Genomic DNA, 20,474 nt, shown 5'->3' on the forward strand with positions numbered 1-20,474 from the left:
ACAGGATGTTCTCATCATACTCGTCATTCCTGAGCAGAGGTGAGTAAAGGCCTCTTGCGTACCACTTTTTTCCATGTGTTGATAGTCTGCAGTTCCCTGCAAAGTGTTCCTTCAGAAATTGGTTGTGAAGGACCTGCGCTGACTCCTAGAAGCAATTCTTGCAAAAAATGAAGCGATTTTTTTTGTCATCGGCGGTCTCTGTTCATCAGTTTCGTCTTTCGGCCATAACCTTGAGGTAAATTTCCTGTAGACTGAATTTCTGCCACTGCTGGTAGATTCTGATGTTCGTACACTTCCATACACCTGCAGATTCAGCTACTTCCTTCACACCATGGACTTTGGCACGCCCAAATGTAATCATTCCTATTTGCCAATCATTAACCTTCATCATTAACCCATTTTCCACACATCAAACAAGTCATTCACTGCACTGTACCACCTCTTCTTAAGCTCTGAATCATGTCGCAGTACCAAATTGGGAGAAAAACAACAAACAATGTGATGATATGTATGTATTAGAGAAATGTATTTTAATGCTTTTTTCCATGTGTAAGTACCTTGTGTGCCTCATACATAACATCCTGCATCCTACAAAGCATCCTGTTTATACCTAAAATGTTAGCATATCTGGTCCTCTGACTCTCTGACCTGCACAGACACAGGTGCATAAACACACACACATCTAAACAGTGCTATGTTGCTATGTGTGATTAGTGTGATTATCTCTAATCTGATCTGAATCATTAGACTCCTGCTCAGTCACACCTGCACTGCTTAGTTTTAATGGAGCTGAGCCAGAGAGCAGCACTGTCCACTAAATATCAACATATGCTCTCACCACACACACACACACACACACACACGCACACACGGACACACGGACACACACCACTCTAAACTAAGGCAATACTAAGATTCAAGACTCTCTGGGCTGATGCCATTGGAAATCCACTCTAGGTTCCCTTCATAACCTTTCAGTTGATGGTTCTTCAAATTAAATATGGAAAACCTTGTTAAGGTTAAAACCTCTACATAACGAAGTTCCACACCAAGGTTCCCTGAACTTCTACAGAAACTGAAACTATTTGTTTTGGTAAATGAGAGAAGTGTATATGTGAGCGTGAAGAAACTTTCTGCATACTGTAAATATTGTAGGAAGGACCCTTCAGTAGGTGTAGAACATTTACATTCTGTAATTCTTTTTAGACATGGGACCAAAAGTGGTACTTCTGTGGCATCACTCAATAAACCCTCTGTGGCACCTTTTTGTTAAAGAGTATAGAACCAAACACACTTAACTGGGACCCAGTTAGGCTTCCCAAAGGTGGCCCATTGTTACAGCCCACCCTAATCTCACATTAGGCCTAGATGGGACCCATGTGCTGTGTACAACCCCGGTGAGGCTGATGTTTAACTCCTTCCGGTCCCATCACTGACCCTGGTGGGCATCCCTACATGGTAACAAGGTGGAACTCGAGGACAAAACTGGTTCCCAGTTGGGCTACCTATTAATGGTAGCTGGGAAGTACTATTTCCTTTTTTAGGACTGTGTTAAAATGTCAGGAATGCTACTTCTCTCAACCAAGACTAAGGAGCAGAAGGAGCAGCAAGTCCACAGGGGCCTGTTTTTAGACACCCCTTGTAATAAATGCCTTCATAAATGCTACTTTAAGTTGCACACACTGCTGAGACAGATGTCCAAATGCACACATGCAGCTTGTCTACACATGCTGCCAATAGAATAGGACTGTCTGGAGGAGATGAACACAATCCTAATGCCAGGCATGGGCTAGCGGATTATACAGCCCTCAGCATTGATCTGTGGAGATCAATGTGTTTCTCTGGTGTGATGGTTGGTGCACCGTCCAATACTTTTGGGATGAGTTGGTAATGTTGGTAATGATCATCCAACATCCTGACCTCACTGAAGCTCTTGTCGCTTATTGCAATCAAATCCTCCAGTAATGCTCCAAAATCTAGCAGAAAGCCTTCTTCCCTGGACAGTAGAAAGCAGGATTAATTCCCTTTTAAAACCCTTGATTTCAGGAGAAACAACGATTAAGCAGGTGTCCCAATACTGTTGTCCATATAGAGTACTGTATATGATTTCAGAAGGAGTTCTTTAGTGCAATGTGGGACCAAAACTAACCGGATCAAATGTGAACAAAGATACCAAGCTTGGTTCAGACCTTCAGGTGTGAAGCACCCTTAATCATCAAAGCTACATCATACTATGGGGACAGTCTACCTTTACTTCCTTCCATCCAACCACTGAAATATAAACCCATCCCATATCTGCATGTTTAGTATCAGCTGTTCTTAACCTGCTCTTAATTCGCTGACCGGTTAGTTTGACAGACTGATGTCAGGTCTAGCCGCTAGCTATGCCCATATGTGGCTCAACTTTAGACGGAGATGCAGCTTTATGTGCTTCATTACACATTTGGCTCAGAGCCTACAGGCAGGCTAATGGTGATGTCAGCATCCCTTGCACCCACCACTGCTGCTGCTATTACCCCTCGTCGACCACATGGCAAGTCAAGAGAAGACAGACGAAGCTCATCAGGATGCCACACATACTAACCACCAGGGATAGAGAGAGAGAGAGAGAGAGAGAGAGAGAGAGGATCTACCTCAAAGCAAATTTATTATGACACCACTTATGAGTCAGTGGCCATGAAGGTCCAACAGAGGGACCTGTGATACCACTACAACCACAACACACACACACACACACACACACACACACACACACACACAGGAGAACAGTAAAATCTGAACAAGAAGAAATACCTGCATCTATGGCAGGGGTGAGTAATAGGACCCCTGCTCTAGCAGAGCTATTATACCTGGCTGTTAAATCAGGTAAACTTAAACAGGAGAGTCACAAAACTGTACAGAAATCCAGCCCTTCAACAGAAATCCAGCATGACAGGGCTCTTTTAGGAAGCCCAGCTGGGTCCCAATAAACAACACAAATGCACCCATGCCCTCCTGGCACCCACCTGCAACCCACCTAGCCCATGTTCCACCCATGTGAGCCCCACATGAGCATGTAGTTGTCTCAAAGAATCTGCAACTCCTCATGTCTAAATGTTAGTGGACACTCTTTCTAATCAATGCATTTAGCAAATGCACACACACAGCTTGTCTAGTCCCTGTAGAGAAGTTTTGCCAATAGAATAGGACCCTCTGGGGCAGATAAAGATTAACCTACATGCCTAATGCTGGGCATTTGCTTAAGGGGTACAAAGCCCTCCAGCATTGAGCTGTGGAACAGTGGACTTACGTTCTGTGTCCAATACTTTTTGGATGAGTTGAGGAGTTGGGCATGAGTTGGGGTGGTGATCATCTAACATCCTGACCTTCCTAATGCTCTTGCTGCTGAATACAATCAGATCCTCACAGGAGTGCTCTAGAGTCTAGTAGAGACTGGACAGTAGAGACAGTTACTTCAACAGAAACAAGCAGGAACGTGTTCTTGATTTAGGAAAAGAAATAATGAATGAGTAGGTGTCCCAATACCTTTGTCCAATTATTATACAGATAAGATCGAATAAGAATGAGTAACTTTTGGAGGTTCTTCAGTTTGAAACTGTGGAGGAACATTTCAATGTGCTTTGAGTAACATTTAAGGAATCATTTTCTTCTAAAAACCTTTTCTTGAAGGTTCCTCAAAAGCACCTTAGCACCTTAACACACAAAGACACAACAAGGTGTATTACTCAGTAACTACAGGGACCTCTGTACAATCTGGTGGGGATATTCTTTGGTAATAGAAGTTTGTAATAACACTTTTGGCTCATTGGCGGTCCATAGGCTGTTAAGGGGTTAAGAGGATCTTATCAGATCTTTTAACAGTGTTACAGTACAGTCAGACAGACCAGGTCTGCAGTTCCAACATCTTGCTCACAGGGCTTACCTGCACCCTGGTAACACCAGCCCAACTTCCACAGGGATCCAAACCCCAGACAGACAGTAACAGAAGCACACCTTTAAAGATACAAGAGCCTTCTGAGAGGCTGATGTTGATGCAACATCAGTGCTTCTGCTCACCCTGAGTTTATTGCAACATATAAACCTATGTTTCAAAATATATGGCCCACTACTCGCTGACCAGCACTGCTAGATTCATCACTCCAGTCTGAAACATCGCCGTATCAGGTAAAAGCACTTTTACAAGAACTTTGCACCACTAATGGCCCGTGCAGCTCCCAGTGTAACTCACTGTGCTTGTAAATCTGGTCGTGTGTGTGTATGTGTGTGTGTGTGTGTTAGCCTGTTAGTTGAGGCTTGGCTTGGTGCAGTACAGCAGGCGGAGACTGCAAGGCAGATGGCCCTGTCCAGATCTCTGGAGGCCAACTATCATGCTGGTTTGTTCATATAGTACCTGAATGCTTGTGCCTGGTTTACACCTGATCCGTGCCATGCAAGCACACACACACACACAGACACACACACACAGCTACAAGTGCAAATATGATAGCAGGGTTATTATTGTTAATAAAATCTCTTATGAAATTAGCAGTGAAATAATTCTTACATGTTAACTGTAATCAAAGTCAAATTAATAGAAACGACAATACCATGATGCATCAAAATATCACTTGTGTCAGGACACACATGACACGCATGCACTCCCTCACACACACAGAAAAATGAGGGCTGTCAGTATGAGGTCTAACAATGAACAGCATTATTCACCGAAAGTGCTGATGCGAGAAGGTAGCACACGCCCACAAGGCCTGCAAGGCCACAGAGCAGCAACCACACGTAAACTAATGCACAGTACAGCACAGTGCCATACATGTGAAGGGCTTCCCCAGGCTACATCCCCCGGGCTCATGCATCTATACACACACTTACACTCAGGTCAGCAAGATGGAGAGGTTTATCCCAGACAACAGAAACTACAACCACACATTCACACACTTCTGCTTTCTGTACACTCCTAAATAATGAGTTCTTTGAGCAATGTCAGAGAAGAACCACTTTTTAGGAAATGCAAGCCTGTGTTGTCTTAGTCAGTGCTTTTTATGCAGACAGTTTTAAAAAAAAGGCTTGAGTTGGTACATCCGTGCTCTAGATAAGCCACAATCATGTCTTAGAAAGTAGGTTTAGTGTTGAATTGGCAGTCAGCATAGACACATTTAGTTCACCTCAGCACACGCACACATAATCTGCTAAAGCACAGTGACAGCGGCCAGTGTACGGCTCAGATAGACGGCATGCTTATTTATTTATTTATCCTCTCCTGTCCACTTTGATTAGCAGGTTATGCTGACTTAAGCTTGTTCCTCATGACCGTTTCTTGCAAACAGGACATTTTTCATAGTGAAACTGGAGTGGGAGGGATTCGTCAGATTTCACAAGTGATGAAAACGGGCTTTCTTCTCGGGCGTGACCCTCCTGCTGACGGCAAGCACGACTCAGCTCGCCACCAGAAATACAACAGCATTAGTAACGCTTTTGAGGGACATGGAGATGAAAAAGAGGAGCCTGGTGAGCAACAGTGGGCAGATTTAGGTGCTGTGTGACGTGAGAGAAGAAGCCCCATTGACTCGTAGTCTGGGGTTTGTTTGTCAGCTTTGGTATGTGTAAGCGATTACACCTGGTAAGTGAAGCTTGTGGCTTGTGTCTGAGCTTTGAAATGGGAACTGTCCAGTATATATGTGGTGCTGAAACATCTCATCATTATACAGGATTGGTGCAGCTGCTGTCCACCTGTAGTTCTGAAATTATTCATATTGTTTTGAATTAGAACCATACGTGTATAACAGGACAGAATTTGTTACAATTTGGTAACATGTGAATAGCTTCGATTCGATAATATAAATGAGATCCAAACCTGTCCAAAAACCTGCAGTTTTGAGGACAGAATTGGTTCCATAATGGTCTAATGTGAATAGCTTTGGTATTAATAAGAATAAGAACCAAATTCATACACTTGAAGCTTGCTGTACTGAAACAGTTCATAATATACTGAATTAGAACCACTGCATATTATACTTAATTAAAGCCCAGGCTATTCACAAACCTGCGGTTCTGAAACAGTTTGATAAGCAGTTAAATTTACACTGAATTATAACCATATCTGTCCATCAAGCTGTGGTGCTGAAATGGTTACTGAAATTATACTGATTGATAACCGGTTAATTTTACCTCTGCAAATGTTTTAATGAATTAAGAGTATGGAATTGGTTCTAATTTGGTAAAATATGGTTAGCTTTGGTTTTAATAAGAATTAGAACCAAAGTGTGCACAAATCTGTGGTTTGAAATCGGTTCACATTAGACTGAATTAGAACCAAAGCTGTCTACAAACCAGCAGTTCTGAAATTGTCCATATTACACCTATTAGAACCAAAGCTGTCCACAAACCTGCAGTTCTAAAATTGTCCATATTACACCTATTAGAACCAAAGCTGTCCACAAACCAGCAGTTCTGAAATTGTCCATATCACACCTATTAGAACCAAAGCTGTCCACAAACCAGCAGTTCTGAAATTGTCCATATTACACCTATTAGAACCAAAGTTGTCTACAAACCAGCAGTTCTGAAATTGTCCATATTACACCCGGTTAGAACCAAAGCTGTCCACAAACCAGCAGTTCTAAAATTGTCCATATTACACCTATTAGAACCAAAGCTGTCCACAAACCTGCCGTTCTAAAATTGTCCATATCACACCTATTAGAACCAAAGCTGTCCACAAACCAGCAGTTCTGAAATTGTCCATATTACACCTATTAGAACCAAAGCTGTCCACAAACCAGCAGTTCTAAAATTGTCCATATTACACCTATTAGAACCAAAGCTGTCCACAAACCTGCCGTTCTAAAATTGTCCATATTACACCTATTAGAACCAAAGCTGTCCACAAACCAGCAGTTCTAAAATTGTCCATATCACACCTATTAGAACCAAAGCTGTCCACAAACCAGCAGTTCTGAAATTGTCCATATTACACCTATTAGAACCAAAGCTGTCTACAAACCAGCAGTTCTGAAATTGTCCATATTACACCTATTAGAACCAAAGCTGTCCACAAACCAGCAGTTCTGAAATTGTCCATATTACACCTATTAGAACCAAAGCTGTCCACAAACCAGCCGTTCTGAAATTGTCCATATTACACCAATTAGAACCAAAGCTGTCTACAAACCAGCAGTTCTGAAATTGTCCATATTACACCTATTAGAACCAAAGCTGTCCACAAACCAGCAGTTCTGAAATTGTCCATATTACACCTATTAGAACCAAAGCTGTCCACAAACCTGCAGTTCTGAAATTGTCCATATCACACCTATTAGAACCAAAGCTGTCCACAAACCAGCAGTTCTGAAATAGTAATATTATACCGAATTACAATCAAAGCTATTCACATTAGAACCGAATTCGAATCATTTAAGCCGGATTTACTCCGCAGCTGAAACTGAGCGCTGCACCACTTTGCTCAATTAGCTTTACTCACGTTAAATCGAGCGCAATTAAGCTTTGTGTGTTTGGGGGGAGGTCAATGCTGCGCAGACGCTCCACTGTGTATCGCCCTGACAAAACACACACACGCACACACACACACACACACACACACGCGCGCGCGCAGGCGCTTAAGGCGCATGTCTGCACCTGGAACTGGTATCGCTGGCGCCACCAGGCTTGTTGTAAACATATCTCGAAACCGAGCGACGCCTTTTTTCATTCATCGCGTGCGTGTCTCATGTGACTGCGCGCAGATAGGGGTGTACGGCTGGTGGCCGTAAGGTTCTGCAACCTGAACCTTGAGGTTACAGTGTTATCGCGTCTCTCCCTAAAATCTACGCTGCGCGGTCATGTGGTGTCATGACAGACGGTAGAAGAGCAACCCACGGCAGCTCTGAAAGAGCAGGAAACCGCTTGGCAGTCAGGGGGTCACATGGGTGGGCTGAGTGGCGCCTTAATGATTCAGATAGAAGCCATTGAATAAAGGAGCCAGTCTGATGCACGAGCAGAGTAGAAAAGCAGTCACTGATGCCAGCTGCGCTCGCGCCGTCCCACCTCCACACACGTATCACTGTCGCGAGGGAAGTGGAGTCAGAGGGTGTAAACAAGAATGCAGCCTGGGTAAGGGTATACATGCTGTGTGTGATTGCACGAGGCTGATCAGCTGTATCAGAGGCACCAAAAGCTCTGCCTTCATTTGCACCCATGAAACGGTTCATATTACACCGAATTAGAGCTGGAGCTGTTCACAAACCTGCCTCCTGAAATGGTTCATACTGAACCGAATTAGAGCTGGAGCTGTTCACAGACCTGCCTCCTGAAACGGTTCATACTGAACTGAATTAGAGCCGGAACTGTTCACAGACCTGCCTCCTGAAACGGTTCATACTGAACTGAATTAGAGCCGGAACTGTTCACAGACCTGCCTCCTGAAACGGTTCATACTGAACCGAATTAGAACCGGAGCTGTTCACAGACCTGCCTCCTGAAACGGTTCATACTGAACCGAATTAGAGCCGGAGCTGTTCACAGACCTGCCTCCTAAAACGGTTCATACTGAACCGAATTAGAGCCGGAGCTGTTCACAGACCTGCCTCCTAAAACGGTTCATACTGAACCGAATTAGAGCCGGAGCTGTCCACCGGACGGTGGTGCTGAACCGATGAATATAATACTGGACACAAACCTGCGGCTCCGAAACGGTTCACACTATACCGAACTGGACCCAGACCTGTACACACGCATGCAGCAGATGGTCACACGAGGCTGCACGAATTGTATCAGAGCCAGCAAACCCCAGCCTTCACACTCACACATAAGCGTGGTAGATGAACGCCCAGCCTCGCGGTCTCTCCAGCACATTGTAGAGGAAATTCTGCAGCCGGCGGTAGAAGGCATTGCGCTTAGGAGGCTTCTTCCCCGAGATGCTGGAGCGCTGTTTGCTCAGGATGCTGCCCCGCTTGCTCGCCTCGCTGCCCGCGATCAGCAGAGCTCCGTCTCGGCTCGAGTCTGCCGCGCCCGCTTCTAGACCCACGAAGCCCACCTTCAGCTTCTTCTCGGCCTGCGGTCCGGGGTAGACCCCGCCGTTGCGGGATTTCTGCACCATGCTCGCCTCGGCGCTGTCATGGAGAGGCGCGCGCGCTCGTGGGGGTTTTCCGCCCTTTGCCAGGTAGCAGCATCGTTCGAGGCGCGCGAGAGGTGGGGGCGAGAGCTACGCCTGCAAGAGGGGAAAGCCAATAGGGATAAGGAGAAGAGAGCAACGAGAGGATGCTGCAGTCTCTCTCTCTCTCTCTCTCTCTCTCTCTCTCTCTCCCTACATCAGCACCTTCCGGCCACCTGACAGCAAGAGAAAAAAAGAGAAGTGTATTCAATAATTCAGAAGATGGAAAGAAAGGTGGGGTTACACACACAGAGAATAGTAAAGAAAGTATATTTTCAAACACACACACACACACACACACACATACAAAGCAGTTCAGCAGTTTAGGATATTTAGAAATTCTACAAAACTATTTATTTATTTATTTATTATTTATTAATTCATTAATTTATTATTTCTCACTATTGTTATCAGCACTTCAGAATATGATGCATGATGATAGTGAGGAGAGGAGAGTGTAAGAGAGGGGAGAGACCTCTGGGCTGGAGTGCAGGTGGCTTTTGCTTGTGGTATAATGCAGAGATGTCTGAGGAACGAGGGATGACACGTAAACAAGGTACAGATGGTATTTATAGCACGTTATATTGGGAGAATGTAAATAGGGTAACACCAATAAAGCTTTTAGAGAATTTAGAGATTGGACTGGAGGAGAGAGTGAGAAATGTACAGAGAGAGAGAGAGAGAAACAGGATGTACAGGACATAGATTGTCTCTGCCCAAAGCACAGATCCTGAGAGCAGATTCAGTGCTCACAGAAAAGGACAGATATATGAAATCCTGGCTGCCCAGAGAGAAGAGAGCCTCACCGTGATAAATGTCAACACTTTTATCCCCTTTACCACTATTGTTGTCACCACTGCTGTGATTCTGGCTGCGGCCACTGTTATTATGGTTGTTATTGACTGTTATAAGGGCAGCACAGTGGCGCTGCAGACAGTGTAAGTGTGCTCGCTGTTAAAAAGACAAGATCCTTGAGGAACCTTCAAGGGGGTTTCAGTTTGAACCTCTCATGGTGCTTTAAGGAACCGTGAAGAAACCTTGAAGCATTTTACATTTACATTTTATGGCATTTAGCAGACGCTCTTATCCAGAGCGACTTACAAGGTAACTCGTATTACAGAGGTGGGCCAATGTAGTGTTAGGAGTCTTGCCCAAGGACTCTTATTGGTGTAGCGCAGCATAGTCACCCAGACAGGGAATCGAACCCTGGTCTCCCACATGGTGTTGTTGTAACGCAAAGGTAGGTGGTGGTGTTATCTGTTGCGCCACACCAACCACACACCACAGAAGCACCACAGTTTCAAACTGAGAAACCTCAAAATGTTTCTCAAGCTCTTGTCCTCTTAACAGTGTGAATTGTCCTTGTTTCCTCCAAAAGCTCCAGTTTCCTCCCAACTCCCAGATATACACATGGTAGGTGAATTTGCTTTGCTAAACTGCCCCTAGTCAATGAGCGAGTGAATGAGTGTGTGGTACTGTGCACCATGGCCTTATTCACCAATATGTTCAGAAGAGAATTCGGTGTGTTTTTAAAGTGCAGAATTGTTCCTAGTTCTGCTCTTATAATGATGGATCCCATTGTCCTTCTAAACTCAACAAATCTCAAATAAGAAAGTTCTGGATCAGAATCTTCATAAGTGGGTTTAAGAAGAAGTGTCTTTATAGGAACAGTTGCTGAATGTTTGTAATAGAGATTTGTGAGTGTGAAGAAAAGCCCTAAAGAACCTTCACTTGGTGTACTTTACATATTCAAAGGTTTTTATAAAGGTTCTTCATACTCACACATCTCTATTACAAACATGCTTCTTCTAAATGGAACCAAAAGTGGTTCTTCTATGGTGGTTCTATGGCATCACTCAAAGAACCATTCATAGCACCATTATATTTTAGGAGAGTGTGAGGGACTAGAGCAATGTCCAGGGGATGTTCCTGCTGTAAATGAGAGACAAACAATGTAGAAGACAGGGAGACATGGCAAATGTTCAGTCTAAGTGTCAGGGAAAGAAAGAGAGAGAGGGAGAGAGAGAGAGAAAGAGAGAGAGAAAGACAGCTTCCAGACTTCCAGCTTCTATCAGTGGTGTCCTTTGGGAGAGGGAGTGTGTGCTTCTGTAAATCGAGCTGATCTAATCATGATTAAACTCTGATCAATTCAGCAGACACCCTACCTGCCAATGCCTGTCACTGAGGGACGAGATGAGGAGGAGCAGAGAGAGAGAGAGAGAGAAAGAGAGAGAGAGAGAGAGACTGGGATTGGTATCTTATACTCTGATCCTACTCTGATTTCCAAACCAATATGCTTTTGTAATCCTGCCAAAGCTGCAATGACCGCCTGTCCGTTGTTCGTGTTCTGTATTCAGGGCAGGCTTGCAGTGAGATGGAGACAGGGGAGCAGCAGCACAGGGCGCAGGTCCTCTGAGACCAGGTCACAGAGGCCAGCTCTAACAGCTCTGAGGCCACAGTGCTTTTACTGAAAGAACAGCGTGTGTACTTCAGCATCCTAATGCCCTCTATCACCCTCACCTCAACATTAACACCCACAGTGTGCTCTGGAGAGTGTGCTCTGGAGAGCATCTCCAAGAGCATCATCATTTACATGTCATGTTTCAGCAGTATGATATATTTGACTCTTCACTGTCAGTAATGTGTCATTAAGCCTTAAATGCATGCCTCAGGTTTCCTGTGATTTGTGATTGTATGAATCCTCCACTCCCGTCAATTTCCCTTTATTGGGAAGATCTGTACACCTATTCATTCATGTAATCATCTAATCAGCGAATCGTGGCAGCACTGCAATGCATACAATCACACAGACACAGCTTCAGTTAATGCTCATGTCAACCATCAGAATTCGTGATTCTGAGTGTGACATGTATGTTAGTCCCAGTCCCAGTCCCAGAGCTGGTTTGAGTATTCCTAGAACTGCTGATCTCTTAGGATGTTTTAGTACAACAGTCTCTAGAGTTGTATTTAGAATAGTGTAATAAAGAAAACACATGATGGCAGTTCTGCAGATGTAAATACTTTGATGAAATCCAACCTTGAGGAGGATAAGCTTCAACAGCAGAAGACCACATCAGGTTCCATTTCTGTCAACCAAGAACTGAAAGCTAAGTAAGGAGGCAACAGTGAACAGACTCACCAAAACCGAACTGTTGAAGACCGAAGAAATGTAGCCGTCTGATGAATCTCAGTGTCAGCTGAAGCATACAGATGGTAGGGTCAGAGTTTCGCAAAAACAGCATGAATGCATGGACCCAATCTGCTGACTGATTGCATTCAGCCACAAGAACATTAATGAGGACAGCTGCTGATGCTTTAGGTTATCAAACTTCAAGATCTCATTTTCTAACTTTTCCTGCATATAAGTGCATCCTAAAACTAATTTTTGCACAAAAATATTTGTACATCATTTACGTTCACAAGGCACTCCCGTCCACTGGTTGCACTGTGAAACCCAGCCTGTCATGTACTCAAAGAAGAATTGACAGCATTCTGCTTTTCTCTGTTATGGAGATTCTAAAACAGGATTGGCAGAATAGACTGTATGGAAGGAAACTCCTGCAGAAGCGGTAAGTACTTCACATTTGACTACAGTTAAGTTCAGGTTATGGTAAAGGTTAGGGTTAGGGTTAGAGTTAGGAAAGGGTAAGGTTATGTACAAACTTCTCTTGAGACCAGGCTGCCCAGACACCAAGGAGCCAAAATGCAGATCCACTGCTCCACAGCCCAAAACTAGGAAGCTTTATACTTCTCTAGCTGATGCTGGGCAATGGGCACCGTCAGTGGGTGCACCTTAAAGCAGTTGAATTCAATAATTAGAAAGTGGTGTCTACAAACTTTTTGATATATATGAGTATATTTCTTGAGCCTTAAATCAAACCTAAAATCTTAAAATCTCTCTTCATGCTCTGACTGTTTTATTTCTCATCCTTAATCAGTGTAAAACAAGCTCTCTAGTTACTCATGTTGCTCTTTTATCCTACATACTGCCTTATCTCCTTAAAGCTGTTCTAAAGACAGCTGGTTAGAATCCCAAATCTCAGCACATCTTCACAGAAACACACACTCACAAACCCTCTGTCTTAGCAACCCCATTCCTTCAATCACTACTCATCACATCTCTCTCCCCCTCCCTCTCTCTCTCTCTGGGTGTTTTGACATTATTACTGGCATGTGCACTATGATAACATCAAAGGCTTCAGTTATTGTTTTCCATGTAGCTCCTGAGTCTCAGCTGTAGCAGCTGTAGCAAAACATTCCTGAAATTTCCTGAATGTGAATGGACCATGAGCACACAGACCTGAGAGCATCAAGAGCACCAGGAACATTGCGAGCTCACTAACTGATTCCTGATGTTCCTGATGTTCTCAGTTCTGGGAGTGTTCTGGGAAAGTGTTCACACAGTCTGAGAATTGTTCTGTCACCTCTGTCTAAACTGTGCAGGGATTTTACCCTACCCTCAGTACCCTAAAATTGGACTGTCACTCAGCTGTATTGGTTCCTGTTAGGGATGTGCTGATATGGGAAAACCGATGTCCAGTATTTTTCATGTACATATCTACCAGTGCTGATACATAAACATTTACTGTGTCTAAGTCATCCTGGATCTGCATTAAAGAGATATACAGTAATTAGTTCTGTATAGGATTACAAATCCCAGACGCTGTCCAGTGCTGAAAAGTTTAAGCAAGTATTAACCAGCACTGATGGATCCTTCTCCCCTCTGGTTGATATACTGCACTTCACAGACTATTCATCAGCCAACCTCTCTGTGTGAATGGCTTTATAGTAGCCAAACACTGAACATCCTTTATTTATCTGTATGTTTAGACCTGTTTGTGGATTCAGAAAATACAAAGAAACTCTTACACCTTCAAGAACTGACTGTTCACTTGCTGCCTAATATGAAGATCCCACCCCATGACAGATAGATGCCACTGTAAATGAAGATAACCAATGTTTTTCAGTTCAACGGTCTATGATACTAATGTTATGGCTGGTTGGTGTATGTCCTCATCAGAACCTCCACACAGCAACAATAACGGTACTGTTTACTACACAGGCTTCTTACTATGACATGAATACATTACTAATGAATATCACTTCCATGCTATTGAACTGCAGTATCGATGAACATTGTGTTCGGGTCTTACAGTTACGGGTAAAAGGTGACATTGTGTGTCTGAGCCGGGTTGGCTGTGGTCTAAGAGTGTTCCACTGGGGATGAAATACAAATTGATCAGAGTATGCTTTATTGATCAGATCCAACGCTCTCCATTTCCAACAGGAAACCAGCAGTCTTTGGGTCATCTCACATAATAATCTACAGTACAGACCAGGAGAAATACAGTACAGTCCAGGAGAAACTAAGCCTTGATGCAATATTTGTTAGTCTTGCTTGTTTCGAATGTTGGGTTTGAAACAAAAGTAGTTTTTAAATCATCATTATTTTATTGCTGTGACTCATAGCAGCATTGTCTGTCACTTTATCAGGCTTGAAAACAAAACTGGCATGAATGGGAAAAACCTAGCAATTGTATTTTATTATTGTATTATTGTAAAATGGTTCTTCAGGGGTTGTTTAGTAAAGGCACTGCTTTATATAAAACCATGTCATTTCAAAGGATTCTTTTCCAGTTAAAATGTTCTTCAGACTGATGGAAACCCTTTGTAGAATTGTACTTATTTAGCACTTAAAGGGGTGAAAGTTTACTACAAATTAAAGAACATGTGGCAGTTCTATATAGAACTCTTTAAAAAGCATATAGCCCACTGGCAGGCTCAAAGTGTTATTACAAACTTCTATTACTACAGAAAAGCCCCACCAGTTTGTTATAGCCTGTAGTTACAGAATAATACCCCTTAGTGTGTAATACACTTTGCTGCGTTCTTTACTTAAGAATTTCCAAAATTGAGTACTTGTACTCTTATTCAATTACAATTCCAAATGAAAAAAATATTTTTCACTACTTACTAGTCCTACCAGCATTCCAGTTTGATACTTGTAATAAAATATTCAACCCAATTTATAACATACTTACAGCTACCTACAATTTTTCTCAAGTCAAGTCAAGTGGGTTTTATTGTCATTTTAACTACATGCAGAGTACACAGTGAAACGAAGCAACGTTCATCCAGGACCATGGTGCAACACAACACAGTGCATACAGACACAAGTGCAACACAGTACAAGTGCAGACAGACAATACAACACAGTACAGACAGAGAATAATAAATAATTAGGAAGCATGTTATTTGTGTAAAGACTAGCACTGCCCATAAGTGACCACGGTCCATCCCACCGCATCCCACACCACTTTTTTTCCAACTTTTCTATATTTCAGCTTTTAAATCAAGACACAAACATATCCTTGGTTACTGTTATAAATGTATATGATTTTGATACAACACCCTCTTAAAATTGTATTGGCTATTATATTGGCTGAAGTTCTGCTGAAGTGCACATTTCTATTAGCTCAGTCCCTACCTCACCCCTTTAAACAGATTATCTTGCAAACCTCACTTGAGCAAATACAGAAATGGCTCTTAAAACAGCACTGTGGATTCTGCCACAATGGAATGACGTGGCACAGTCAGTGAGGGCACAGTATGGAAACAGATGGTCAGTGCTGGTGGTCTGTATGAGTCACAGACTTCAGACACTCATTCGTTGCGAATGAGTAATGGAACATGTTCTTACTGTGTCCAGTTACTTATGGACAACAGAAAAGGGGGACAACAGTAAAAAAGGTGAGATTATGGAACTGTTCACCTAATATAGTTGTACTGCCTTATAAGCTTAACCCTAAGCAGGCCCATGAGATAGATATAATACAGATGTTGATAGTAGAGGCATACACATCTGTACTGTACTGGCGCATTTGGATGCTCAGGGTCTGGTAAGTTAACGATGCCAAAGCAGACTTCAGTTGTGGCAGTGATAAATAATGCATACCGAGGCAGCATTTTTACAGAGGATCACAGAAGCAGGAGAGCGAATGGAGAATAGCTTTTCATCTGTTCGGCCATGCGTTTCCATGGCAACAGCCCAGTGAACAATAAGCCAGTTTTATGTGTGCGTGATTCCTAATAAGATCCCTAAATGCTCAGACAAGCAAGACTGATTTCTCTCATTTAGAAAAACACATATACACGTATGATAAAAAAAAAAAAAATAGAAAATCTAAAATTGTATATTTTACACTATGAATATGGTTTAAAATAGGCATATTTTAGAAATATTTTACATTATATATTTCAGACAATGCATGTCTTTTAGATTACAGACACAGACACACTCTCCTGTTGAGGCTGAAAGGGCTTGGCCATAAATGTGTTTTCCTTCAGCAGTGTTTTCCTGTACCAGTCTAAAAATGATTTAATGCACTGACACCACAGCGGGCCCTTGGGGTGAATAAACAAATAAAAGCCTCTGTGTCTTGCGGGCGGGGGAGGGAGGGTCTCTATAAATGGACCAAGAGAAAAGTGGGAACTCTCCCCTACTGCTTGTTGCCCTCCTGTTGTTGATTCTTCTTGGTATGCAGAAGTAATGATGATACGATGTCTGGATGGAGGAGGTCTTCATGTAGAGCTGTGTGTGTGGTCTCGTCTAACGAGACGCAGCCAACCGAGATGAGCCTCTGCTCTGCTTGTCTGCTTTGTCTCCGAAAAGATTTTAGTATCTCAGACGCTGAGATCCGACTGCTCCACATTCGGCACAAAAGCAGGTTAGGGTAGGTTGCCATGACGACTCGGCTCGCATCACCCTCCACTCCAACTCCAGGTAGAGTCTCTCTCGTTCTCATCGGCTTCTGCAAAACCTGGAGGCACTTTGAACACAACAGCAATAGTGACCCGTATTTCTAATGGCAGTGGCTAAACAGCACCCCATCTTTGGTTCATTGCAGAAAGGCCTGAGAACTTCCACAGCTACAGAGAGGGCAGAAGATAATGGAAAATCATCGCCAGCAGTATTTTTTAATATACTGAAGCAGCGAACCATTCAGAATGACAAAGAGGAACATAAATAACTGTAAAACAGGGTGGCACAATGAGGGCAAAATATTAGTATAGAGACATTGCTACACACTTTGTGATTGTGATGCTTTATACTTTATAATATGTGAGATATTTAAAACCCCTGGTGAAACATGACTATTAGAGTTAGGCCTTCAGTTTGGGTCACAAATGTAAAGAAAGTCACCTCATCAATATTACTACAGTTTCAATATTTAGATGACAAATTCCCATGAAATTTGTACCATCACTGTCAATTCAAAATATGATTGGTTGTTGGTTCCATTGTCATTTTTTAAATTATGCTGGTACTTAATGTGTAATACTGCATAGGAAGTTTCCATCCTCCAAGTGGGAAAATTCCATTGAAAAGCCACCCAACTTATATTTCACACTCAGGAAGTTTACATCTGGCATTAACATGCCTTTTGTACCTGGATAGTATCTAAATCCACTTCGACTGGATTCTGTTTACACTTGTCATTAAAATTTTACTTTCCTGCATAAAAAAACGAATCAGTACATCATTTCTATTTCACTTCCTGTAAAAACAACAGTTTCTCATCAGAACTGCCCTGCTCCAGCAGTGAATGCCTGTAACGGCTCTATCAGAGAATGTGACAGATCATTTAAGCTGCAAGGGAACTCTGTAATACTGTGCTCATATACTGGTAAAAAAGCTCTAGCACAACAGTGTGCACACACAGACACACACACGAAAGAGAGAGAGAGAGAGAGTGAGAGCCAAGATCCAGAGTAATTATTACTCGCATTAACGTTTTTTTAACAGATGTATTTTCGTTTGCCTGACGGAATCCGATCATAAGGACAAGATCGGTCCAAATGTGGTTTGGGTGATCCGATCATAATCTCATCACAATGCGCCTCGGGGGTTAGGGTTAGGGTTACTTGGCTCGTCATGCAGACGAGTGAAGTAGTGAAGTTTCTCAAAGACTCCAACTTTTCCAATTTGGTGTTCCAGCAGAGGCCGAATGAGAAGAACACACAAGTTGGTCGCACTGTGTGCTTTACTGTCATTTTTTGGCACTAAATTAGTGAGTTTTACAGCAAGTTTCCCAGATGGAGAATTCCTAGCTCGAGCGCAGCATAATATCTTCTGTCCATTTCTTAAAGGACACACCAATGGGAGAGTTCACTTTGGCAAGATGTCAACACATTGACCTGCAAAGAATAACACTGAAGACTGAAAAACCGTCACTGATGAAGATGCTCACACTGATTTTATATTGCCATGTACACAGAATATTATTACCACTTACCTAATAATGGGAATGCTCTCACACTACTGAGATATCATGGCATGGATTATACTGTATCAGGTGACGGAAGATGTTCATTATAGAGGCTAACTGGTCCACAGTGATGCTCCGATTGCTCTGTAGCACTCTGTACTGTTGTTTTTCCTTTCTGCAATCAAGGGTTATAGGGGCTAACTACTCCACTGTGGCGCGTCTACTGCTCTGTACCACTCTATTCAATGGGCCGTGGGGTACCACTGTTATGCCATTGGGAGGCACTCAATGTGCTAGAAGTCCATTCTTGGTACACCTTCACAATGACAGCTCTAGAACATCTCATGGAGTTAATGGTTTCCGAGATTCTACCACCCGTAGCCCACTGTTACAGTCATATCAGAATATTATGAACATCACAGGGTTTGTTGCTTGTATAAATAAGCGAGCACACCAGTCAGTTGTAGCAGAGTGCAAAACAATTGTCATTGGCAAAGGACAAGGTTTGACTGATGTCCAAAAGGGCATCATAATAGGATGTTCTAGAGGCGCTATAGGGAAGGTGTACAGAGAAAAGACTTCTCGCATATTGAGTGCCTCCCAACGGCATAACAGTGGTGCCCCACGGCCCATTGAATAGAGTGGTACAGAGCAGTAGACGCGCCACAGTGGAGCAGTTAGCCCCTATAACGAACACCTAATCACCAAGTTTCGCTAGTGTTACCCGAGCCAAGGGTGGTTATTTCCCTAGGTAGGTGGTTTTAATATTCTGATATGACTGTATATACTGCACCCATTATGCAATACTGTATGGTGTCAGTATTGCAAAGGCCAATGTGAAGCCCTGGTGAAGCCTAATGTACCTCTACTGTCCTGTTTACATTTATCTTCATCTGACAAGGGCGTAGAAGGGTGAGGAGAGCTGAAGCTACCGAGAGTATTATAGAGGAAATGCCATCCGTAACACAGATGGCAGAGCAGGACCCATCTGTATCCCTGATGATCTTTCTAGAAATATCAAGGAGCACTACAGACATAGAGATGTTCAGATGAAATATCAGATGCTGTCAAAACTGTAGATGAATGAGACGACCAGAAGTCCTTTTTTTACGCGGCATCCGTGGTACCCTTTATGATCTTTCTAGAAAGAAATCGCATGGCAGACAGCATACAGAAAGACACTTAAATGGAATATTAGATGCCACTGGAGTAGATGAGAGCTCTGTACCCCCCACCCACCCCTCTATTAACCTGAGTAAGATCAGTCCTCCAGTGACTGAGACCTGGCAGGTGACTTTGCTATATATTGACTGTGTGTTTTCTGAATAGATTGGTCCACAAACTGTTTAAATACATTGGATACATGCTTGCTTAGTGGAGGTCAGACTGTTTCAGCCCAAGGTGACTCAGCACACTGGGAGAATCTGATAAGGAGGGAGTCTCACTTTTGCCAAAACTGAGTCACAGTTGCTATGATATCAGCAGTGATGAGGTGTACAATGATATCATCCGCATGATGACAATGCTACACAAATTCCAGTTATATCATATGACAGAATATCTTATTGCCGCCCAGAATATCTCATTGCTGCCACAGTTGTGTGACAAAGATTGGAGGTTATCTAGATTTTATCATTCTATCATTCTATCATTCTCTCGCTCTTGTCTTTCACTGACTTCATCTTTCTCTCTCTCTCTTGTTCTGTCCCTTCTCTCTTTAACGTTCTTTCTTGTAGTATCTTTCTTCAGTATCTCTCCTCTACTCTTTCTCTTCCTCTCTTCTATCTCCCTGTCCTTCTCCCCTACTCTCTCTCTCAGGCACGGATTTCATGCATGTGCTTTTTTACCTGTAGAGTTACCTGTAGATCCCATGCAGAGGCGGTTGAGGACTGTTGGAGGCTTCTTAATGGCTCTAGTGGAGTCCTGCACTTGGGCTGAACTTGCTATGATCTGATCTGCCCATGCTGGCAGTGGTTTTAAATGTTCTTGTTCCACTTGTAAAAAATGTAGCGGACAGTTGAACAGTCTTCTGCATGTGGAACTCCTCTGCATCCTACAACCTT

The 20,474-nt window shown here is 43.0% G+C and overlaps 1 protein-coding gene across 3 annotated transcripts in view; it reads right to left on the reverse strand.

Moving 5' to 3' along the window:
- The window catches only part of kcnq2b (potassium voltage-gated channel, KQT-like subfamily, member 2b), a 66,674-nt gene extending 57,389 nt beyond the window's left edge, over window positions 1–9,285 (reverse strand). For 2 of the 3 annotated variants that reach the window (XM_072684776.1, XM_072684775.1), the window contains exon 1: window positions 8,796–9,284. In XM_072684776.1, the coding sequence (XP_072540877.1) occupies window positions 8,796–9,088 (293 nt within the window). In that variant the 5' untranslated portion in view covers window positions 9,089–9,284. Of the gene's footprint in view, window positions 1–8,795 lie in introns of all 3 variants that reach the window. The other variant, XM_072684777.1, reaches the window with a different exon arrangement.
- Window positions 9,286–20,474: the final 11,189 nt, after the last annotated feature.

Source organism: Salminus brasiliensis, chromosome 7, assembly GCF_030463535.1.
Source record: "Salminus brasiliensis chromosome 7, fSalBra1.hap2, whole genome shotgun sequence".
Classification (NCBI taxonomy): Eukaryota; Metazoa; Chordata; class Actinopteri; order Characiformes; family Bryconidae; genus Salminus; species Salminus brasiliensis.